The sequence below is a fragment of the Tachyglossus aculeatus genome, chromosome 4, assembly GCF_015852505.1.
Source record: "Tachyglossus aculeatus isolate mTacAcu1 chromosome 4, mTacAcu1.pri, whole genome shotgun sequence".
Lineage (NCBI taxonomy): Eukaryota > Metazoa > Chordata > Mammalia > Monotremata > Tachyglossidae > Tachyglossus > Tachyglossus aculeatus.
Window position 1 is genome coordinate 12932494 of NC_052069.1, and position 25427 is coordinate 12957920.

The window sequence follows — 25427 nt, forward strand, 5'->3', positions numbered from 1 at the left end:
TGGGAGGGAAGATAAGGAGTTCAGTCTTGGACATACTGAGTTTTAGATGGTGGGCAGACATCCAGATGGAGATGTCCTGAAGGCAGGAGGAGACCTGAGCCTGAATGGAGGGAGAGAGAGCAGGGGCAGAGATGTAGATTTGGGTGTCATCAGCGTAGAGATGATAGTTGAAGCCGTGGGAGTGAATGAGTTCACCGAGGGAGTGAGTGTAGATCGAGAACAGAAGGGGACCAAGAACTGAACCTTGAGGAACTCCTACAGTAAGGGGATGGGAGGGGGAGAGGAGCCCACAAAGGAGACTGAGAATGAACATCCGGAGAGATAAGAGGAGAACCAGGAGAGGACAGAGCCTGTGAAGCCAAGGTTGGATAGCGTGTTGAGGAGAAGGGGGTGGTCCACAGTGTCGAAGGCAGCTGAGAGGTCGAGGAGGATTAGGATAGAGTAGGAGCCGTTGGATTTGGCAAGCAGGAGGACATTGGTGACCTTTGAGAGGGCAGTTTTCATGGAATGTAGGGGACAGAAGCCAGATTGGAGGGGGTCAAGGAGAGAGTTGGCATTGAGGAATTCGAGGCAGCACGTGTAGATGACTCATTCAAGGAGTTTGGAAAGGAATGGTAGGAGGGAGATAGGGCAATAACTAGAAGGTGAGGTGGGGTCAAGAGAGGGTTTTTTTAGGATGGGAGAGACGTGGGCATGTTTGAAGGCAGAGGGGAAGGAACCAGCAGAGAGTGAGTGGTTGAACATGGAAGTTAAAGAGGGGAGAAGGGACGGAGTGAGAAATTTCATAAGATGAGAGGGAATGGGGTCAGAAACACAGGTGGCTGGAGTAGCACTTAGAGGAGGGAGGAGAGCTCATCTGAGGATACTGCTGGGAAGGATGGGAGATTAGTGGAGAGGGTTGAGAGCTGGGGGGTTGGAGAAGCTGGGGAGTGACTTTGGGGAGCTCAGACCTGATGGATTTAATTTTATTAATGAAGTAGGAGGCCAGATCATTGGGGGTGTTGCATTGTCCTTGTGGGCGGGGATCGTAATAATAATAATTGTGGTATTTAAGTGCTTACTATGTGCCAAGCACTGTACTAAGCACGGGGTTTAGATACAAGCACATTAGGTCGGACACAGTCCCTATCCCATGGGGCTCATAGTCTCAATCCCCATTTTACAGATGAGGTAACTGAGGCACAGAGAAGTGAAGAGACTTGCCCAAGGTCAAACAGCAGACATGTGGGGGAGCTGGGATTAGAACCCATGACCTTCTAAATCCCAGGCCAGTGCTCTATTATGGTACTCCCCCAAGGATTTAGTCCAGTTCTCTGCCCACGGTAAACACTCAATAAATACCACAGATTGATTGATTCATACTATTACTACTCGAGGAAAAACGGAGTCCAGATTTTCTGGAAGTTATGAACCAGAACCAAACAAGCTCAGTACTTACACTGTTCTCTGTGAGTAATGCTCGTTCTACTTCTTGACGGCTACATTCTCCGATATACCAATTTCTCTGGGCTGGAGCCTGCATTTCAAGATAAAATATTCAGATCAGAAGAGTCCACTGGAAACCATCCTTGCACTGTTGCACTCCACACTTAGAGGAGGTAGCCCAGAGATAAACAGATTACATATGGGCGGGACTGATGTTATCTAGAGTAAAACGGGCCGGCCTTCTTAGATATCTCTGCACAACATGTTTTAGAATGAGTTTGTCTGAGTCAGAAGAGGGTGTAGGGGAAAGCTGAACCAGATGGTATTTGCTCACTTTCTTTAAAGCAGCCATTCCAACCACTTGTCCCAGGGTGACCCTAGGGTACTGACCATCTCAAGGTCAAAAGCTATCTCGTGACCACCTGAGCCAGCAGGCAGAACTGGGAAGTGAGGGTGGGATACTGCCTCCACAACCAAATCTGCTCTGTTGACAGCCCAAGCTGGGAATACAGAAGGTGTCCCTTGTCCCCCGTGCCAATCAAATTAGGTATGGAGGAGGGGGGAGGGCAGAGATTGGATAAACTGAGGCAGGAAGCTGGAATGGCCTAGGAGCACAGGTGATAAATACCTGTTGCCTCTGACCTTCAGGGGCAGAACACTGAGACACGCAGTTCAGCAGCAGCAGCGGCCCACGTGTCTTTCTGTGCCCAGAAGGCCAGATGGCCGCTCTGCAACCAGAACCAACACACTGAGGCAAGGGCCGTGGGACGGGTGAGTGTCTCGTCGGTGGGACCCATGTGCCCTGCTGCTGATGGGGATCATAAGTGGATTCCTCCCATGTAGGGAGAGCACATGGTGAGAGCTAGCCACCCACCACTTGCGTGGGGAATGGAATTAATTCCTCCCATGTGGGAAAGTAAGTGGATTCATCCTGAGTGGGAAGTGCACATGGGTGAGGGTTAGCCGCCACACCCACACACAATTAACATGATTGTGTTCCTCCCGTTAGGGAAGCTCTAATACTGCTAATTAATTACATTCCTCCATAAAGGGAAGCTCAATCCATTGCACCTAAACAACTAAATAATTCAATTCGCCTCATGGAATAAATTTTATATAAAACTCAGGCTTTCCATCCCCAGCCCCCCTCTCTCTCTCTCTCTCTCTCTCTCTCTCTCTCTCTCTCTCTCTCTCTCTCTCTTTCTCCTTGCCAATTACTGAACGAACCCATCCCCAGAAGACGGGTGACATAAATGGCATCGGCGATAGGCAACAGAGAGTCAAGAGGGCTGTTTGAATTCCTCATGGATCAGGGATGGAAAACCCCGAGATGGGACAGCTGCTGGGTGGAAGAGCACTGGGAGGATCTGGCCGATCTGATGAGGGGAATTTTGTGATTGGCGGGAGGCTACCCAAATCAGGAAGAAGAAAAGACTGCCCTTCTCTGTCTCCTAGCCACCACCGGTGGTGGCGGCAGGAGAGGGCCACCCTAGAGGCAAAACTACAGGAACGTGACACAAAATGCCTCCTATGGCAGACAGTGGCGGAGGTAAAAATGCAGCAGGTGATCCTTTTAGAGCAGAAATTGGCACCTAGGGTGGCTAAGGAGTTAGAAGAACAGAGGAAATTTCTCGTAACTGAGCAGGAGATCAAGCGGGTCATGGACTCAGAGCTGGGTGGGAAGAATTCCTCTAGGGAGGAGAGTAAGCACTTAAACAAATCTACATCTCTGCACCTGCTCTCTCTCCCTCCCTTCAGGCTCATGTCTCCTCCTGCCTTCAAGACATCTCCATCTGGATGTCTGCCCGCCATCTAAAACTCAATATGTGCAAGACTGAACTCCTTATCTTCCCTCCCAAACCCTGCCCTCTCCTGGACTTTCCCATCACTGTTGACGGCACTACCATCCTTCCCATCTCACAAGCCCACAACCTTGGTGTCATCCCAAGTGCTTAGTACAGTGCTCTGCACATAGTAAGCGCTCAATAAATGCGATTGAATGAATGAATGAATGAATCCTTGACTCCACTCTCTCGTTCACCCCTCACATCCAATCCGTCACCCAAACCTGCCGGTCTCACCTCCGCAACATCGCCAAGATCCGCCCTTTCTTCGCCATCCAAACCGCTACCCTGCCGGTTCCCGGCCAATGCAGATGTTTTCCAGCACTTAGAACAGTGCTTTGCACACAGTAAGTGCTTAATAAATGCCATTATTATTATTATTATTATTCAATCTCTCATCCTATCCCTACTGGATTACAGCATCAGCCTCCTCTCTGATCTCCCATCCTCCTCTCTCTCCTCACTTCAATCAATACTTCACACTGCTGCCCGGATCATCTTTGTGCAGAAACGCTCTGGGCATGTTACTCCCCTCCTCAAAAATCTCCAGTGGCTACCAATCACCCTACGCATCAGGCAAAAACTCCTCATCCTCGGCTTCAAGGCTGTCCATCACTTCGCCCCCTCCTACCTCACCTCCCTTTTCTCCTCCTCCATCCCAGCCCGCACCCTCTGCTCCTCTGCCGCTGCTAACCTCCTCACCGGGCCTCGTTCTTGCCTGTCCCGCCGTCGACCCCCGGCCCACGTCCTCCCCCTGGCCTGGAATGCCTTCCCTCCGCACATCCGCCAAGCTAGCTGTCTTCCTCCCTTCAAAGCCCTACTGAGAGCTCACCTCCTCCAGGAGGCCTTCCCAGACTAAGCCCCCTCCTTCCTCTCTCCCTCCCCATCCTCCCCGCCCTACCTCCTTCCCCTCCCCACAGCCCCTGTATATATGTTTGTACAGATTTATTACTCTATTTATTTTACTTGTACATATTTACTATTCTATTTATTTTTGTTTTGTTGTCTGTCTCCCCCTTCTAGACTGTGAGCCCATTGTTTACAGGTAGGGACTGTCTGTATATGTTGCCAACTTGTACTTCCCAAGTGCTTAGTACAGTGCTCTGCACACAGTAAGCACTCAATAAATACGATTGAATGAATGAATGAATGAACAGCCACTGAGTTCAGGCAGCTCTCTAAGGAGTTTTCCCGGGACCCCGGGGAACTGGTGATAGGCTGGCTGGCCAGGGGATGGAAGGGAGAGGCCGTCCAGGTGGACCTCAGCCCAAAAAGCTGCCGCCTTGATTTGGGCCCGGGGTGGATGTGACCCACATTCACACTCAAGGTCGTACCCTCTGGACCCTCGAGGTACACTGGGCTCGGACAGTCCCCCGGAGTGAACAGGGAAGGGCAGGCACCCTGCGGTGGACCGACCCAGCTACATTAAACTAGCATCTCCTGGTGCTTGGAATTGAACAACTCCTGGATGAGAGGGAGAAAACTCAGGAACCTAGTCCCTGGTCCCTCCCCGCCCAAGAGGGCCTACTTTGTGCAATAGTAATGGGGGCACCCACAGGACCGGAGCGTGGGCTGGCCCACCGTTTGAGGAATAGGGCCAACTGGGGTACAAACCTGGAGCATTTTGGCCAGTGTGGTCAACAGTGACTGGTCCCTATTCCATTCTCCTGAGGTCCCGATTACTGGGCATGTAGCAGCCATGATTAGGAAAGGCCTGGGGTGCAGGAGGGCAAAGCCGGTTCCAAGGAATAGTAAAAGGGACCCCCACCGACCCCCACAGCAGGTCGGTTCAGGAAGCCTGAACACCCACCGGCCCCCACGGTGGGTCAGCTCAGCAAGATTGGGCCCAGGAGAACAGGCGGGCTTTGGAGTCAGAGGTCAGGGATTCAAATCCCAGCTCCACTAACTATCAGCTGTGTGACTTTGGGCAAGTCAATTCACCTCTCTGGGCCTCAGTTACCTCATCTGGAAAATGGGGATTAAGACTGTGAGCCCCCCGTGGGACAACCTGATCACCTTGTAGCCTCCCTAGCACTTAGAACAGTGCTTTGCACATAGTAAGCACTTAATAAATGCCATTATTATTATTATTATTATTATTATTATTATTATTATATGGCAGGAGTTAAGGGAGTGGTGCTTTCCTATGGACGAGCTGCATGGGCTGCCCACCCATATCCACTGTGGCTCAGTGGAAAGGGCACAGGCTTTGGAGTCAGAGGGCATGGGTTCAAATCCCGGCTCTCCCTCTTGTCAGCTGTGTGACTCTAGGCAAGTCACTTAACTTCTCTGGACCTCAGTTCCCTCATCTGGAAAATGGGGATTAAGACGGTGAGCCCCCCGTGGGACAACCTGATCACCTTGTAACCTCCCCAGTGCTTAGAACAGTGATTTGCACATAGTAAGTGCTTAATAAATGCCCTCATTATTATTATTATCCTGAAGCTGCTCACCCAGGAAGGTAGATCAATGGTCCCAACCACCACGGAGCAGGGAAACTAGAAGGGGGATCTGGGCCAGCGGCCTCGGCCCTCTCACAACCCGGGTGCTCCCTGCATATGACCATCCTAATAAATGATCGTCAGCAAGTCTCCTTACTGGTAGACACCAGGGCCCGGATATCTATGACGAGGAAGGATGCTTGGAAAGGAGGCCAACCATGAATTACAGGAAATGTTGCCATAATTGGGGTCCCTGGGAAACTTTGGGGGACCTTCCCAGTCACCCGAGCTCCCAGCTACTCACAAGAAATTTGCAAGCTAAGGCATGGGGGTGGGAAACAACCACTTTTCCTTCAGGGCAAGAGCTATCAGATTGGGGATCCCCCCCCCTCCCCCCCCCCCCCCCCGCCTTACCTCCTTCCTCACAGCACCTGTATGTATGTATATATGTTTTTACGTATTTATTACTCTATTTATTTTACTTGCACACATAATCTATTTTATTTTGTTAATATGTTTTGTTTTGTTCTCTGTCTCCCCCTTCTAGACTGTGAGCCCACTGTTGGGTAGGGACCATCTCTATATGTTGCCAACTTGTACTTCCCAAGCGCTTAGTACAGTGCTCTGCACACAGTAAGCGCTCAATAAATACGATTGAATGAATGATTGAATGAAAAGGGAATTCCTCTGAGAGAAGGCACCTCCTTCCAGCAAAGGGTTGCCCCCCTCTTAGTGAATGGCTGCCTTCCTCAATCTAAGGCATCTCCCCCTAGAAACTACAATGGCGGTAATTAGGAGTGAATTGGGAGTGATCTTGCCATTGTTCTTCCACCCTAGGAACAACTGGAGAGGTGGTGATTTAATCGTTATTTCTGAAACGCTACTACCTTAAATTTCATTAAATTAGTAAAAGGTAAAAGCAAATCAAACATAAAAGTCATCTTGATATATTTGGAATGATAAGTGAATCTGACTGGGCAAACCAGAAGCAGCGTGGCTCAGTGGAAAGAGCGTGGGCTTTGGAGTCAGAGGTCATGGGTTCAAATCTTCACTTCTCTGTGCCTCAGTTACCTCATCTGTAGAATGAGGATTTAAGACTGAGCCCCCCGTGGGACAACCTGATCACCTTGTAACCTCCCCAGCGCTTAGTACAGTGCTTTGCACATAGTGCTTAATAAATGCCATTATTATTATTATTATTAATACCAATGAGGCTGCCCACTAACTTTGGTAGAGGCTTGGAGATCCTCCAAAACGTAGACCCTTCTCTTTTGCAGACACCACGCCTGGGATATGGGGAATGACGACACATCGCGCTATGAAACTGCTTGGCCTGCTCATCACTTAACATGTTAAATATTATTAGGACATGCAATGTCCAGATTTAATTGCTGCCTATTATAAATTGAATATATTAGAACTGGGGTTTGTTCATCTTTGCTTGTTAAATTGGTTCAGATGGTCTTTAATATAAAATTTCCATTATGTTAAGGGTTGACAATGCAAGTTCTGCATGTTGTCCCTGCTATAGCCCAGCTAATGGGCAAAAAGCAGTTGTATGTTATTCGGTATCATACATATGTACAGATCTGGATGTCTACTTTGTCTTTGCGATTGTTTCCTTTTAAGGGACTGGAAAGGTTTAGTCATCATATCCCAAGGATTTGCAAAGCAACAGAAGAATAATTGGAAAGTTTGTTAAAATTGTTAGTAGTTTTTTTAAGAATGAGTTAAGAATGATTGTTTAATATTATTAGGAAAAAGCTATTATTTCAAACTTTATCAATCGTATCTGGCTATATGATGCTCCTGGGTACTTCTCTGCCTCACAATTCTATGGTCAGGGATTGCCTGACTTCCAGACAGGTCCAGCAATGGAATCATCACTGAACTGCCCCTCCCCATCCCCCTGCCTTACCTCCTTCCCCTCCTCACAGCACCTGTATATATGTATATATGTTTGTATGTATTTATTACTCTATTTATTTATTTATTTTATTTGTACATATTTGTTGTGTTTATTTTATTTTGTTAATATGTTTTGTTTTGTTCTCTGTCTCCCCCCTCTAGACTGTGAGCCCGTTGTTGGGTAGGGACCGTCTCTATATGTTGCCAACTTGTACTTCCCAAGCGCTTAGTACAGTACTCTGCACACAGTAAGCACTCAATAAATACGATTGAATGAATGAATGAATGAACTGCCTCCCAGAGAGCCTGTCTTTAGTCTTAGCCATGGTGTGACAGCATCAGGGAAGGGACTCTGTTTCTACCAGGCGACCTGTTTCAACATGACCAGGAAGCAGCGTGGCTCAGTGGAAAGAGTGCGGGCTTGGGAGTCAGAGGTCATGGGTTTGAATTCCGGCTCCGCCACTTGTCAGCTGTGTGAGCTTGGGCAAGCCACTTAACTTCTCTGTGCCTCAGTTACCTCAACTGTAAAATGGGGATGAAGACTGGGAGCCCCAAGTGGGACAACCTGATCATCTTGTATTCCCCCCAGCGCTTAGAACAGTGATTTGCACATAGTAAGCGCTTAACAAATACCACCATTATTATTATTATTAGTATGACCGGTGCTCCTCGCCCCCTTATTCCAGTGACTCTGGACAATCTCGGCTGATCTCGGAAGCTAAGCAGGGTCGGGCCTGGTTAGTACTTGGATGGGAGACCGCTTGGGAATACCGGGTGCTGTAGGCTCCCCTTCTAGACTGTGAGCCCACTGTTGGGTATGGATTGTCTCTATATGTTGCCAACTTGTACTTCCCAAGGGCTTAGTACAGTGCTCTGCACACAGTAAGCGCTCAATAAATACGATTGAATGAATGAATGAACTGGACACGATGATCTCTGGCAATGTACCATGCAGCTAACGAGGAGTCCACACCACCAGAGGAGCTTTGTACTGGTTCTATGGACTCTTTAGACTTGAGGGGGGAAGCTCACTATTCCATGGGTTGCTGCTACTTTTGCTCCTGGTAGTGGGCTTAGTAGGAGGATGGTGGTTACTAAGTTGCTGTTTCTCTGCCCTTTTCCCACAGGTGCAACAAACACTACAGTTGCCCCCAGCTCTTGCCTGTACGCTATCTTACAACCGCTAGTGAGGGAGGGGGTTCTTATAATAATAATAATGATAATAATAGCATTTATTAAGCGCTTACTATGAGCAAAGCACTGTTCTAAGCACTGGAGAGGTTACAAGGTGATCAGGTTGTCCCACATGGGGCTCACAGTCTTAATCCCCATTTTACAGATGAGGTAACTGAGGCACAGAGAAGTTAAGTGACTTGCCCAAAGTCACACAGCTGACAATTCGCGGAGCCGGGATTTGAACCCATGACCTCTGACTCCAAAGCCCATGCTCTTTCCACTGGGCCATGCTGCTTCTCTATAGTATGTGTAGGGTTCTTCTTCTATGAGAGAAGAAATTTTCTGCTAATAATAATAATAATAATGATGGCATTTGTTAAGTGCTTACTATGTGCAAAGCACTGTTCTTAGTGCTGGGGAGGATACAAGGTGATCAGGTTGTCCCACGTGAGGCTCGCAGTCTTAATCCCCATGATGAGGTAACTGAGGCCCAGAGAAGTTAAGTGACTTGCCCAAAGTCATGCAGCTGACAATTGGCAGAGCTGGGATTTGAACCTACTGAGCCACGCTGCTTCTCTACTGCTGCACCGATCTACCTGCGTGCAGCAGACACTTCAACCGTCTCTGGCCTCTTACCTCAGTGCAGTGCCTCGAAAACCATGATGGGCCACTGACCACCTTCCATACCTCCATACCTCCTCCTGGCATGCCTTAAGGGCAGGGTGCTGCCTTCTGTTGCCCCTAGCCATGGGACAGGAAATGTCTTCTGCCCCAACCCATGGATCTGCTTTTCTGGTTTCCATGGCAAGTCAAGGAAGGTATCAGCCCATGCGGTCAGGAGAGGGACAGTGCCGGAAGGCACGGCTTCCCGTGCAACACCACCACTATGTGACCCGGAGAGGACGCAGGAAGGGGTGGGATCAGGTGAGCATGGATGGCGAGGGCCAAGGGGTGGTATGTCCCAAGGTGACCCTGGGGTACTGACCATCTCAAGGTCAAAAGCTATCTCGTGACCACCTGAGCCAGCAGGCAGAACTCGGAAGTGAGGGTGGGATACCGTCCCCCACAACCAAATCTGCTAGATTGACAGCCCAAGCCCAGTCCCCTTTGCGGGCTCCTCTTCCCCCTCCCATCCCCTTACTGTAGGGGTCCCTCAAGGGTCAGTTCTTGGTCCCCTTCTGTTCTCTATACTCACTCCTTTGGTGAACTTATTCTCTCCCACGGCTTCAACTATCATCTCTACGCTGATGACACCCAAATCTACATCTCTGTCCCTGCTCTCTCTCCCTCCCTCCAGGCTCGCATCTCCTCCTGCCTTCAGGACATCTCCATCTTGATGTCTGCCCACCATCTAAACTCAATATGTCCAAGATTGAACTCCTTATCTTCCCTCCCAAACCCTGCCCTCTCCCTGACTTTCCCGTCACTGTAGACGGCACTACCATCCTTCCCGTCTCACAAGCCTGTAACCTTGGTGTCATCCTCGACTCCGCTCTCTCGTTCACCCCTCACATTCAATCCGTCACCAAAACCTGCTGGTCTCACCTCCGCAACATCGCCAAGATCCGCCCTTTCGTCTCCATCCAAATTGCTACCCTGCTGGTTCAATCACTCATCCTATCCCGACTGGATTACTGCATCAGCCTCCTCTCTGATCTCCCGTCCTCCTTTCTCTCCCCAGTTCAGTCTATACTTCACGCTGCTGCCCAGATCATCTCTGTGGAGAAACTTTCTGGGCATGTTACTCCACTCCTCAAAAATCTCCAGTGGCTACTAGTCAACCTATGCATCAGGCAAAAACTCCTCACTCTCAGCTTCAAGGCTGTCCATCACCTTGCCCCCTCCTACCTCACCTCCCTTCTCTCCTTCTCCAGTCCAGCCCGCACCCTCTGCTCCTCTGCTGCTAACCTCCTCACTGTACCTCATTCTCGCCTGTCCCGCCGTCGACCCCCCGCCCACGTCCTCCCCCGACCTGGAATGCCCTCCCTCCGCACATCCGCCAAGCTAGCTCTCTTCCTCCCTTCAAAGCCCTACTGAGAGCTCATCTCCTCCAGGAGGCCTTCCCACACTGAGCCCCCCCTTTCCTCTCCCTCTCCTCCCCCTCCCCACCCCCCTGCCCTACCTCCTTCTCCTCCCTACAGCACCTGTATATGTTTGTACAGTTTTATTACTGTATTTTACTTGTACATACTTACTCCCATCCCCCCGCCCTACCTCCTTCCCCTCCCCACAACGCCTATATATATATATATATAAACATATATATATGTTTGTACATATATATTACTCCATTTATTTTACTTGTACATATTTACTATTCTATTTTATTTTGTTAATATGTTTTGCTTTGTTGTCTGTCTCCCCCTTCTAGACTGCGAGCCCGTGTTGGGTAGGGACCGTCTCTATATGTTGCCAACTTGGACTTCCCAAGCACTTAGTACAGTGCTCTGCGCACAGTAAGTGCTCAATAAATACGATTGAATGAATGAATGAATATTTATTTTGTTAATGATGTGCATCTAGCTTTACTTCTATTTATTCTGATGACTTGATACCAGTCCACATGTTTGGTTTTGTTGTCTGTCTCCCCCTTCTAGACTGTGAGCCCACTGTTGGGTGGGGACCATCTCTATATGTTGCCACCTTGTACTTCCCAAGTGCCCAGTACAGTGCTCTGCACACAGTAAGTGCTCAATAAATACGATTGAATGAATGAATATTTATTTTGTTAATGATGTGCATCTAGCTTTACTTCTATTTATTCTGATGACTTGACACCAGTCCACATGTTTGGTTTTGTTGTCTGTCTCCCCCTTCTAGACTGTGAGCCTGCTGTTGGGTGGGGACCGTCTCTGTATGTTGCCACCTTGTACTTCCCAAGCGCTTTGTACAGTGCTCTGCACACAGTAAGCGCTCAATAAATACGATTGAATGAGTGAATGAATACAGAAGGTGGCCCTCGTCCCCCGTGCGAATCAGATTAGGTAAGGAGGAGGGGAGAGGGCAGAGATTGGATAGACTGAGGCGGGAGGCTGGGATGGCCTAGGGGCACCGGTGATAAATACCTGTCTCCTCTGACCTTATCAGAAAACCGAGACACACAGCAGCAGGAAGAGCTGCAGCAGCAGAGGCCCACATGTCTTTCTCTGCCCAGAAGGCCAGATGGCCGCTTTGCAACCAGAACCAGGACATTGAGGCAAGGGCCGCGGGACAGGTGAGTGTCTCGTCGGTGGGATCCAGGTGCCCTGCTGCCGATGGGAATTATTTGGACAGATTGATTCTATTTATTTTATTTCGTTAATATGTTTTGTTTTGTTCTCTGTCTCCCCCTTCTAGACTGTGAGCCCACTGCTGGGTAGGGACCGTCTCTATCTGTTGCCAACTTGGACTTCCCAAGTGCTTGGTACAGTGCTCTGCACACAATAAGCGCTCAATAAATACGACTGAATGAATGAATGGGAATCATGAGTGGATTCCTCCCATGTAGGGAGAGCACATGGTGAGAGCTAGCCACCCACTACGTGCGCGGGGAATGGAATGAATTCCTCCCATGTGGGAAAGTAAGTGGATTCATCACGAGTGGGAAGTGCACATGGGTGAGAGCTAGCCGCCTCACCCATGCACGATTAATGGATGATTGTGTTCCTGCCGTTAAGGAAGCTCGAATATTGCTAATTGATTACATTAGGCCTTCCCAGACTGAGCCCCTTTTTTCCTCTCCCCTTCCCCAACGTCCCCGCCCTACCTCCTTCCCCTCCCCACAGCACCTGTATATATGTTTGTACAGATTTATTACTCCATTTATTTTACTTGTACATATTCACTATTCTATTTATTTTATTTTGTTAATATGTTTTGTTTGTTGTCTGTCTCCCCCTTCTAGACTGTGAGCCCTACTGAGAGCTCACCTCCTCCAGGAGGCCTTCCCAGACTGAGCCCCCTCCTTCCCCCCTTCCCCCCTCTACCTCCTTCCCCTCTCCACAGCACCTGTATATATGTTTGTACAGATTTATTACTCTATTTATTTTACTTGTACATATTCACTATTCTATTTATTTCATTTTGTTCATATATTTTGTTTTGTTGTCTGTCTCCCCCTTCTAGACTGTGAGCCCTACTGAGAGCTCACTTCCTCCAGGAGGCCTTCCCAGACTGAGCCCCCTCCTTCCTCGCCCCCCTCCCCATCCCCCTTCTAGACTGTGAGCCCACTGTTGGGTAGGGACTGTCTCTATATGTTGCCAACTTGTACTTCCCAAGCGCTTAGTACAGTGCTGTGCACACAGTAAGCGCTCAATAAATACGATTGAATGAATGAATCCCCCCGCCCTACCTCCTTCCCCTCCCCACAGCACCTGTATATATGTTTGTACAGATTTATTACTCTATTTTACTTGTACATATTCACTATTCTATTTATTTCATCTTGTTAATATGTTTTGTTTTATTGTCTGTCTCCCCCTTCTAGACTGTGAGCCCGCTGTTGGGTAGGGACCGTCTCTATATGTTGCCAACTTGGACTTCCCAAGCGCTTAGTACAGGGCTCTGCACACAGAAGCTCACGCTTAGTAAAGGGCTCTGCACACAGTAAGCGCTCAATAAATGCGATTAATGAATGAATTAATTAATTACATTCCTCCCGAAAGGGAGCTCAATCCATTGCACCTAAACAACTAAATAATTCAATTCGCCTCGCCTCGTGGAATAAATTTTATATACAACTCAGGTTTTCCATCCCCGGCCTCTCTCTCTCTCTCTCACCTCGCCGATTACTGAACTAACCTGTCCCCGGACGACGGGTGACACCACTGCAAGAGGAAACAGCGTGGCCAGGCCTAGGGGCAAGAGCACGGACTTGAGAGTCAGAGGTAGTGGGTTCTAATCCCGCTTCCGCCACTTGTCTGCTGTGTGACCTTGGGCAAGTCACTTGATGTCTCTGTGCCTCAGTTACCTCATCTGTAAAATGGGGATTAAGACTGAGGCCCACGTGGGACAACCTGATCATATTGTATCTACCCCAGCACTTAGAAGCAGCGTGGCTCAATGGAACGAGCCCGGGCTTTGGAGCCAGAGGTCATGGGTTCAAATCTTGACTCCATCATCATCATCATTTTCATCATCATCATCAATCGTATTTATTGAGCGCTTACTGTGTACAGAGCACTGTACTAAGCACTTGGGAAGTACAAGTTGGCAACATATAGAGACAGTCCCTACCCAACAGTGGGCTCACAGTCTAGAAGGGATCAAGTGTCAGCTGTGTGACTTTGGGCAAGTCACTTCACTTCTCTGGGCCTCAGTTACCTCATCTGTAAAATGGGGATTAAGATTGTGAACCCCCCCGTGGGACAACCTGATCACCTTGTAACCTCCCTAGCGCTTAGAACAGTGCTTTGCACATAGTAAGCGCTTAATAAATGCCATCATTATTATTATTATTGAACAATGCTTGGCACATAGTAAGCGCTTAACAAAATACCATAATTATTATTAATTATAATGGATAGATCACCCGTCTGAGAGTCAGAAGGACCTGGGTTCTGATTCTAGCTCTGCTAATGTCACCTTGGGCAAGTCACGTAACTTTTCTGTGTCTTAGTTACCTCATTTGTAAGACCTTGAGCCCCGTTTGGGATGTAGGCTGTGTCCAACCCGATTAGCTTGTATCTTGGCGGAAGCAGCGTGGCTCAGTGGAAAGAGCCCGGGCTTTGGAGTCTGAGGTCATGGGTTCAAATTCCCGCTCTGCCAATTGTCAGCTGTGTGACTTTGGGCAAGTCACTTAACTTCTCTGTGCCTCAGTTACCTCAACTGTAAAATGGGGATTAATACTGTGAGCCCCTGTGGGACAACCTGATCACCTTGTAACCTCCCCAGCGCTTAGAACAGTGCTTTGCAAATAGAAAGTGCTTAATAAATGCCATTATTATTATTATTATTATCTACCTATCCCATCACTATGTGCCTGGCACATAGTAAGCACTTAACAAATACCATAAACAAAACAAAACTAAACTATCACCACCAACAAAAAGTCCTAGATTATTTCTCTTGCTCTTAAAGTTTGCCAGTATGTGCTTAGTTTTGCAATTCTAAATGCCGGACATTTTAGAAAGGTTCAGAATTTCAGCACAAGGAAATGTGGGACTGCAGGGAAAGAGGGAGGTCAGGGCGGAATATGTAGATTTGGGAATCGAATCAAGTTTGGGGAAATGAGAGATTAGTCCGGGAAGAGTTCTTGGAGGAGATGTAATTTTAGGAGTGTTTTGAACTTGGGGCGAGAAGTGGTCTGATGATATTTTTATTATTGTTGTTATTATTATCATCATTTGGATATGAAGGGGGAGAGAATTCCAGGCCAGAGGAAGGATCTGAACAAAAGAGAGATGAATCTGAGGTAGTGTAAGTAGGGTATCGTGAACAAGACCCAGTGTCACCAAATTCTGTGCAAAATTGCACCCTGAGTGGACTCAGATACTCAGGACTGTATCTGTGTTCCTGCTTCAGGCCCAATCTCATTAACCTCAGAGTTTGTGTACCCTGAACTGTTTAAATCTGTTGACCGAAGTCCCTGTGTTGGGGTATTTATGCTAATGAATTTAACCCAAACAGGGCTTGGGCAATCGCGATCCACAAAAGGCAATTTGTCCCCTTGCCTTATTCATTCAATCATATTTATTGAGCGCTTCCAGTGTGCAGAGCACTGTACTAAGCACTTGCTATCTCAGTCTAGGCCATGTCTACGATCACCACTGAATTGGGAAAGGTTCTCTTGAAGTGAAAGGCATAATGGACATTACTATGACCGATAGCTGTCAGAAAAAATGTTAAGGCTTAGGAATGAGTTGACCGTATTTGTTGAGTTAAATTTGCATCAGTTTTGACCTTCCCTTCTATTGAGAACCAAAAGGGAAGAAGTGAAAAGTCAGAGATGTCTATGCTACAATTCCCATAATGCTGGAGGGAAAGAAAATGAGTTTTTTGTAAGTATGCTTTTTGTAAGTTTGAGTTTTGTAAGTACGCCCTGGCGTGGTTGTCCAAGCATTTTAAGCATGAAAAAGTAGTTTAAATTAGTAGGCTCGGTGTGGCTCCGTGGAAAGAGCACGGACTTTGGAATCAGAGGTCGCTCCCCCTCCCCATCTCCCCCACCCTACCTCCTTCCCCTCCCCACAGCACCTGTATATATGTTTGTACAGAGTTATTACTCTATTTATTTTACTTGTACATATTTACTATTCTATTTATTTTGTTAATGGTGTGCATCTAGCTTTACTTCTATTTATTCTGATGACTTGACACCTGTCCACGTGTTTTGTTGTCTGTCTCCCCCTTCTAGACTGTGAGCCCGTTGTTTGGTAGGGACTGTCTCTATGTGTTTGCCAACTTGTACTTCCCAAGCGCTTAGTACAGTGCTCTGCACACAGTAAGCGCTCAATAAATACGATTGAATGAATGAATGAAAGTCCCAACCCTGCCAGTTGTCAGCTGTGTGACTTTGGGCAAGTCACTTAACTTTTCTGTGCCTCAGTTCCCTCATCTGTAAAATGGGGGATTAAGACTGTGAGCCCCCTGTGGGACAACTTGATCACCTTGTATCCTCCCCAGTGCTTAGAACAGTGCTTTGCACACAGTAAGCGCTCAACAAATGCCATCGTTACTATTAGGCTAATTTATCCTGGAATGTCCCAGCAGCCTCTCTAGGCTAAATAAATCCAGAATAATAGTAATGGCATTTAAGTGCTTGCATTGTGCAACGCACTGGGATAGAAACAGTGCTTATCCTACATAAGGATACAAGTAGAAGTGAAAACAGGTATGGTATCTCCATTTTACAGATGAGGAGCCTGAGGCCCAGAGAAGTGAAGCGACTTGCCAAAGTCATGTATCAGGCAAGTGGCAGAGCTGGGATTAGAACTCAGGTCCTCTGAATCCCAGGCCCAGGTTCTCTCCATTGGGTCTCACTTCTTCTCAGGCCATGAAGCATAATCAGAATTCACAGCATTTATTGTGTCGGTGTTTGGCAGAGGAGAAAGTAGAGAATGAAGAACTAAATGGAATGTGAGGACGGTCGACTTTAAAATATGCTCAAGCCAGGAAATACATTCCTTTAAAATTCTACTATTCCTTTCTTTCTTTCTTTCTTTCTTTCTTTCTTTCTTTCTTTCTTTCTTTCTTTCTTTCTTTCTTTCTCTCTTTCTTTCTTTCTTTCTTTCTTTCTTTCTTTCTTTCTTTCTTTCTTTCTTTCTTTTTCTTTCTTTCTTTCCTTCCTTCCTTCCTTCCTTCCTTCCTTCCTTCCTTCCTTCCTTCCTTCCTTCCTTCCTTCCTTTTTAGTGAACACAATGTGAACAGAGGACGGTACTAACCATTTGGAAAGTACAATGCAGCAATAGAGACGATCCCTGCCCACAACGGGCTTACAGTCTAGAGGATAATAATGATGGTATTTGCTAAGCGCTTACTTTGTGCTTGGCTCAAAGTTATCCCGTTCTAAGTGCTGGGGTAAATACAAGGTGAGCAGGTTGTCCCATGTGGGGCTCAGAGTCTTAATCCCCATTTTACAGATGAGGGAACTGAGGCCCAGAGAAGTTAAGCAATTTTCCCAAAGTCACACAGCTGATAAGTGGCGGAGCCAGGATCAGAACCCACAATCTCTGACTCCCAAACCCGAGCTCTTTCCATTAAGCCACGCTCTTGCTTGGCCCTTGCTTCTGGTTTTTCTGGCCTTTCACTAGTGCCAGGAGGACCTGGATTCTGGTCTCAGCTCTTCCACTGGTCTACTGTGGGACCTCGGGCAAGTCACTTAACCTCTCTGGGCTTCAATTTCCTCATCTGTCAAATGGGGTTAGACCATTTTGGAGTTTGTGTGGGAGCAAAGTCTGTGACTGACATGATGACCTTTCTGTCCCATCACTTCGTTCATTCTCAGTGATTAATAAATGACAACAAACTCAATTTTGTAAATTCATTCATTCATTCAATTGTACTTAGTGAGCGCTTACTGTGTGCAGAGCACTGCGCTTGGGACGTACAAGTCGATAACATATAGAGACGGTTCCTACCCAACAACGGGCTCACAGTCTAGAAGGGGGAGACAGACGACAAAACAAAATGTGTGGACAGGTGTCAAGTCGTCAGAACAGACAGAATTAAAGCTAAATGCATATTATTAACAAAATATGTAAATGACAAGAAGGGAATGTAGCATGGCCTAGTGAAAAGTGCATTGGATGGGGATGTCCCAAATTTATCACTGGCCTGCTGTGCAGCTGTAGTCAAGTCTCCTAACCTCTCTGTGCCCCAATGACCCCTTCTGTAAAACAGGGGAAAATTATCAATCCACCCTACCCCTTAATAATAATAATAATAATAATGATGGTATTAAGTGCTTACTATGTGCAAAGCACTGTTCTAAGCACTGGGGAGGTTATAAGGTGATCAGGTTGTCCCACGGGGGACTCACAGTTTTCATGCCCATTTTACAGATAACGTAACTGAGGTGCAGAGAAGTTAAGTGACTTGCCCAAAGTAGCACAGCTGACAGTTGGCAGAGCCGGGATTTGAACCCATGACCTCTGACTCCAAAGCCCGTACACTGAGCCACGCTGCTTCTTAGACCGCCAGCTCCCTTTGGGATAGCGACTGAGCTCGATCTGATTATCTTGTACCTCCCCCAGTGCTTAACACAAAGTTTAGTGCTCAGTGCTAACCTCCTCACTGTGCCTCGTACTTGCACTTGCCTGTCCCGCCGTCGACCCGCGGCCCACGTCATCCCCCTGGCCTGGAATGCCCTCCCTCCGCACATCTGCCAAGCTAGCTCTCTTCCTCCCTTCAAAGCCCTACTGAGAGCTCACCTCCTCCAGGAGGCCTTCCCACATTGAGCCCCCTCCTTCCTCTCCCCCTCATCCCCCTCCCCATCCCCCCGCCTTACCTCCTTCCCCTCCCCACAGCACCTGTATCTATCTATCTATCTATCTATCTATCTATCTATCTATCTATCTATCTATGTATGTACATATTATTACTCTTTATTTATTTTACTTGTACATATTTATTCTATTTATTTTATTTTGTTAATATGTTTTATTTTGCTATCTGTCTCCCCCTTCTAGACTGTGAACCTGCTGTTGGGTAGGGACCGTCTCTATATGTTGCCAACTTGTACTTCCCAAGCACTTAGTACAGTGCTCTGCACACAGTAAGTGCTCAATAAATACGATTGAATGTATGAATAGTAAATACCATTATAAACTTGTTATGAGCTGGGAACATTTCCAATAATTCTGTTGTATTGTCCTCTCCCAAGTGCTTAGTATAGGAGAAGCAGCGTGGCTCAGTGGAAAGAGCCTGGGCTTTGGAGTCAGGGGTCATGGCTTCAAATCCCGGCTCCCCCACTTGTCAGCTGTGTGACTTTGGGCAAGTCACTTAACTTCTCTGCGCCTCAGTTACCTCATCTGTAAAATGGGGATTAAGACCATGAGCCCCCCGTGGGACAACCTGATCACCTTGTAACCTCCCCAGCACTTAGAACAGTGCTTTGCACATAGTAAGCGCTTAATAAATGCTATCATTATAATACTAATAATATATAATAACACAATATAATAATTATATAATATATATTATATTACTAATAATATATAATACATATATTACTATGTGCTCTGCGCATAGTAAGCCCTCAACCAATACCCTTGCTTGATTCTACATAAATATTTGAGAAAGACTATAAGCTTCATTTTGACAGGGAACAGAGTCTACCACCTCTGGTAAAGTGTACTCTCTCAAGGACTTAGTGCAGTGCTCTGCACACTGTAAGCACTCAAAAAATACCACTGATTAATTGAAAGTATTTAAGTGATAATAATTATGCAACTTGTTTTCTTATGCTGTTGAGTCGTCTCCGACCTATAGTGACATGATGGACACCTCTCCCAGAACACCCCACCTCCATCTGCAATCGTTCTGGTAGTGGATTCATAGAGTTTTCTTGGTAAAAATCCGGAAGTGGTTTATTCATTCATTCAATCATATTTATTGAGTGCTTACTGTGTGCAGAGCACTGTACTAAGCGCTTGGGAAGTACAAATTGGCAACACATAGAGACAGTCCCTACCCAAAAGTGGGCTTACAGTCTAGAAAGGGGAGACAGAGAACAAAACAAAACATATTAACAAAATAAAATAAGTAGAATAAATATGCACAAATAAAATAGAGTAATAAATTCATACAAACATATACATATATACAGGCTTACCATTTCTGCCTCTGTGCAGTAAACTCAAGTCTCCGCTCTCGACTCTGTCCCGTGCTGCTGCTGCCCAGCATAGATGAGTTTTGACTTGTAGCAGGTTATCTTCCCCTCACAATCAATCAATCAATCAATCAATCGTATTTATTGAGCGCTTACTGTGTGCAGAGCACTGTACTAAGCGCTTAGGAAGAACAAGCTGGCAACATATAGAGACGGTCCCTACACAACAACGGGCTTACAGTCTAGAAGGGGGAGACAGACAACAAAACAAAACATGTGGACAGGTGTCAAGTCATCACAATAAATAGAAATAAAGCTAGATGCACATCATTAAGAAAATAAATAGAATAGTAAATATGTACAAGTAAAATAGAGTAATAAAACTGTACAAACATATAATAATAATAATAATCATGGCATTTATTAAGCACTTACTAAGTGCAAAGAACTGGAGAGGTTACAAGGTGATCAGGTTGTTCCACGGGGGGCTCACAGTCTTAATTCCCACTTTACAGATGAGGGAACTGAGGCCCAGAGAAGTTAAGTGACTTGTGACTCACAAGACACTGCTATGCTAGGAATGGAATGGACAGGCCTCAGCTTCACTCTCCCTCCTGTAGTCGAGACTGTAGAGGACTGGAAACTCTGTACTTTTAGAGTACCTGCTATGTACCTCATCCTCAGCCCCACAGCACTTGTGTATAGAGCCGTCACTTATTTATGCAACTGTAGACCCTAAACTTATGAACACAGTAAGCGTTCAGTAAACACCAATGATTGGTTTTTCTCATGGCTTAATTTTTAGGTCCAGTGCTGTACACATAATAAGCATTTAACAAATACCACAATTATCCTTAATTATTACAAAGTTCAGTGAACGGATATAAAGTGATGAAGAGGTTTGCCAGGATATTTAGTTTCCGGCACAAAAGTCTTTACCCTTTGATTTGGATTGCTGAACATTGTCCTTTTTTGATTTTCATAGGTCGATGATATCTTATGTTCCAGAGGTTTACACTTTGCTGGGGATGGTGATCGTGAATTTGCGTTTAATTTCTGCCCTGTAAAAATAAATTCACAGTCAACCGTTATCTTACGTTTTGAGCAGATTGTCTATAGTACTGACTTGAGGTAGTAGTGATAATACGTATACAGCTCTTATTGTGAGCAGACCACTCTACTAAGTGCTGCAAAAGAATGAGAAGCAGTGGCCTAATGGTTAAAGCAGTCCTCTAAACTGTTATAATTGTTTTGGTCATATTGTTACAGTGCACTGTTCCAAGCGCTCAGTACAGTGCTCTGCACACAGAAAGCACTCAAATACAATTGAATGAATTGAATGGACATAGTCCCTTGCCCTTGGAGGTCACGACGTAACAATATTAAGGGGAAGAGGGGACTTGTGATGGAGAGATATGCAGACACAGAATAAAGCACTTAGGCAGTGTAAAGCTATACACGAAAATCAGGAGAGTACTGTAGCTAGGAGAGCAGAATTTCAGGCTCCTCCAGGGTTATTATTTTTTTATGGTATTGATTAAAGCACTTACTATGAGTCAAGTAAGCACTGGGATAGATATGAGCTAAGCAGATTGGACACAATCCCTGTCCCACATATGGCTTACAATTTTAATGCCATTTTATAGATAAGGAAAATAAGGCACGGAGAAATTACGCCTCTTGTAAGTAGAAGCACTTAGAAGCCTCTTGGCTTAGTGGAAAAAACACAGGCTTGGGAGTCAGAGGTCATGGGTTCCAATCCCGGCTCCACCACTTGTCAGCTGTGTGACTTTGGGCAAGTCACTTCACTTCTCTGTGCCTCAGTTACTTCATCTGTAAAATGGGGATTGAGACTGTGAGCCCCACGTGGGACAACCTGATTACCTTATATCTACTCCAGTATGTAGAACAGTGCTTGGCACATAGTAAGTGCTTAACAAATGCCATTATTATTATTACTTGTCTGCTTAATAACCTTGCTGTGTGACCTCCTATTTTAGACTATGAGCTCCATATGGGACAGTGACCCCGATTATCTGATTAATAATAATAATAATTATGGTATTTGTTAAGCATTTACTATGTGCCAAGCACTGTTCTAAGTGCTGGGGTGGATACAAGGTAATCGGGGTGGACACAGTCCCTGTCCCACAGGGGGCTTACAGTCTCAATCCCCACTTTACAGATGAGGTAACTGAGGTACAGAGAAGTTAAGTGACTTGCCCAAGGTCACACAACAGATAAGTGGTGGAGCTGGGATTAGAACCCGTGACCTCCGATTCCCAAGCCTGTGCTCTGGTCACTAGGCCATGCTGCTCTCTCAGTTATCTTCTCGTTATCTATTTCTCATCCCATAGTACATGGCTTGAGTATCAAAATCAAATAAGGTATTTGAAATAGTTTGAATAGTTTTAAATTCATTTCTGCTTTTACTGTTATTGACTATTTTTTCTTAAGCTGCGTCCATTTTAGTGAGTTTTCACTAGATTGAAATAAATGCCGTAGAATTAGAAACCTTTAGAGTAATAGCATTTACTGAGCAGACATTTGTGGCAGTGCACTGTTCAGGTGTATGGGAAGTTCAGAAAAACAAGCTATGTTCCTTGCCCTCAAGGAGCATGCACTTTAATGGAGGAGTTGTGAATTTATTTCCATTAAAGACGACTCCCCTCCACCCCCGGAAAAGGGGCTGAGGAGAGAGAAGAGGAATGTGCTGAAGTTCCAGTTGTGGGCTTGGAGATGGGCTATGATTTGCTGGCTTCACTTAAAGAGATTTGGATGTGGTTATGACATTTATTAAATGCTTACTATGTGCTAAATACATTCATTCAATTGTATTTATTAAGCATTTACTGTGTGCAGAGCACTATATTAAGCGCTTGGGAAAATACAGCATAACAATGAACAGTGACATTCCCTGCCCATGACAAGCTCACAGCCTAGAGTTGGGGGCTAAGTGCTGGGGAGGAATACCAGTTAATTAGAACAGATGCAGTCACTGCCTCATAGGGTCCTCAGTCTAGGAGCTAGGCCTGGGAGACAAGGATCTGGGTTCTAATTCTGGCTCTGCCACATGTCTACTGTGTGACCTTGGGCAAGAAACTTCACTTCTCTGGTTTCAATCAATCAATCAATCAGTCGTATTTATTGAGCGCTTACTGTGTGCAGAGCACTGTACTGAGCACTTGGGAAGTACAAGTTGGCAACATATAGAGACAGTCCCTACCCAATAGTGGGCTCACAGTCTAGAAGGGGGAGACAGAGAACAAAACCAAACATATTAACAAAATAAAATAGAATAGATATGCATAAGGAAAATAAATAAATAAATAAATAGAGTAATAAATATGTACAAACATATATACATATATCCAGGTGCTGTGGGGAAGGGAAGAAGGTAAGACGGGGGGATGGAGAGAGGGACGAGGGGGAGAGAAAGGAGGGGGCTCAGTCTGGGAAGGCCTCCTGGAGGAGGTGAGCTCTCAGTAGGGCCTTGAAAGGAGGAAGAGAGCTAGCTTGGCGGATGTGCGGAGGGAGGGCATTCCAGGCCAGGGGGAGGACGTGGGCCGGGGGTCGACGGTGGGACAGGCGAGAACGAGGCACGGTGAGGAGGTTAGCGGTGGCAGAGGAGCAGAGGGTGCGGGCTGGGCTGGAGAAGGAGAGAAGGGAGGTGAGGTAGGAGGGGGCGAGGGGATGGACAGCCTTGAAGCCGAGGGTGAGGAGTTTCTGCCTGATGCGCAGATTGATTGGTAGCCACTGGAGATTTTTGAGGAGGGGAGTAACATGCCCAGAGCATTTCTGGGCAAAGACAATCCAGGCAGCGGCGTGAAGTGTGGATTGAAGTGGGGAGAGACACGAGGATGGGAGATCAGAGGGGAGGCTGATGTAGTAGTCCAGACGGGACAGGATGAGAGCTTGAACGAGCAGGGTAGCGGTTTGGATGGAGAGGAAAGGGCGGATCTTGGCAATGTTGTAGAGCTGAGACCCGCAGGTTTTGGTGACGGCTTGGATGTGAGGGGTGAATGAGAGAGCGGAATCGAGGATGACACCAAGGTTGCGGGCTTGTGAGATGGGAAGGATGGTAGTGCTGTCAACAGTGATGGGAAAGTCGGAGAGGGCAGGGTTTGGGAGGGAAGACAAGGAGTTCAGTCTTGGACATGTTGAGTTTTAGGTGGCGGGCAGACATCCAGATGGAGATGTCCTGAAGGCAGGAGGAGATGCGAGCCTGGAGGGAGGGGGAGAGAGCAGGGGCAGAGATGTAGATTTGGGTGTCATCAGCGTAGAGATGATAGTTGAAGCCGTGGGAGCGAATGAGGTCACCAAGGGAGTGCGTGTAAATCGAGAACAGAAAGGGACCGAGAACTGAACCTTGGGGAACCCCCACAGTAAGGGGATGGGAGGGGGAGGAGGAGCCTGCAAAAGAGACTGAGAATGATCGACCGGAGAGATAAGAGGAGAACCAGGAGAGGATGGAGTCTGTGAAGCCAAGGTCGGATAGCGTGTTGAGGAGAAGGGGGTGGTCCACAGTGTCGAAGGCAGCTGAGAGGTTGAGGAGGATTAGGATAGAGTAGGAGCCGTTGGATTTGGCAAGCAGGAGGTCATTGGTGACCTTTGAGAGGGCAGTTTCTGTGGAATGTAGGGGACGGAAGCCAGACTGTTTCAGTTACCTCATCTGTCAAATGGGGATAAAGAGTGTGAGCCCCTTGTGGGACTTATAATAATAGTAATGATAACAATTGTGGTATTTCATTCAATTGTATTTATTGAGTGCTACTGTGTGCAGAGGACTATACTAAGCACTTGGGAGAGTACAATTCAGCAACAAATAGAGACAGTCCCTGCCCACAATGGGCTCACAGTCTAGAATGTATTTAAGCGCTTACTATGTCAGACACTGTACTAAGCACTGGGGTGGATACAAGCTAACTGAGTTGAATACAGGTTTTACTTCACTGTAAAATGGGGACTGAGAGTGTGAGCCACACGTGGGACAGGGATTGTGTCCAACCCGATTACCTTGTATCCACCCCAGAACTTAGTACAGTGCCTGGCACATAGTTAACTGCTTAACAAATACAATAATAATAATAATGATGATAATAATAATAATAATACAGTCCCTGTCCCACATAGGGCTCACAGTCTTAATTCCCATTTGACAGATGAGGTAACTGAAGCCCAGGGAAGGGAAGTGACCTGCCCAAGGTCACACTGCAGACAAGTGGCAGTGGCAGACAAGTGGCAGAGCCCATGACCTTCTGATTGCCAGGCCTGTACTCTTTCCACTAGGCCATTCTCCTTCTTAACTCATGTCTACCCTAGTGTTCAGAACAGTGCTTGGCACTAAGTGCTAACAAGTACCATAATTATTGTTATCCCCATTTTACA

At 46.6% G+C, this 25427-nt stretch overlaps 1 protein-coding gene across 1 annotated transcript in view; it reads right to left on the minus strand.

Moving 5' to 3' along the window:
• Positions 1-25427, minus strand: part of CLNK (cytokine dependent hematopoietic cell linker) — an 87983-nt gene that overhangs the window by 23097 nt on the left and 39459 nt on the right. Inside the window, exons 9-10 of the mRNA XM_038744933.1 lie at positions 20979-21100; positions 1439-1516 (exon numbers count right to left, since the gene is read on the minus strand). Coding sequence (XP_038600861.1) covers positions 1439-1516; positions 20979-21100 — 200 coding nt within the window. The remainder of the gene's footprint in view (positions 1-1438; positions 1517-20978; positions 21101-25427) is intronic.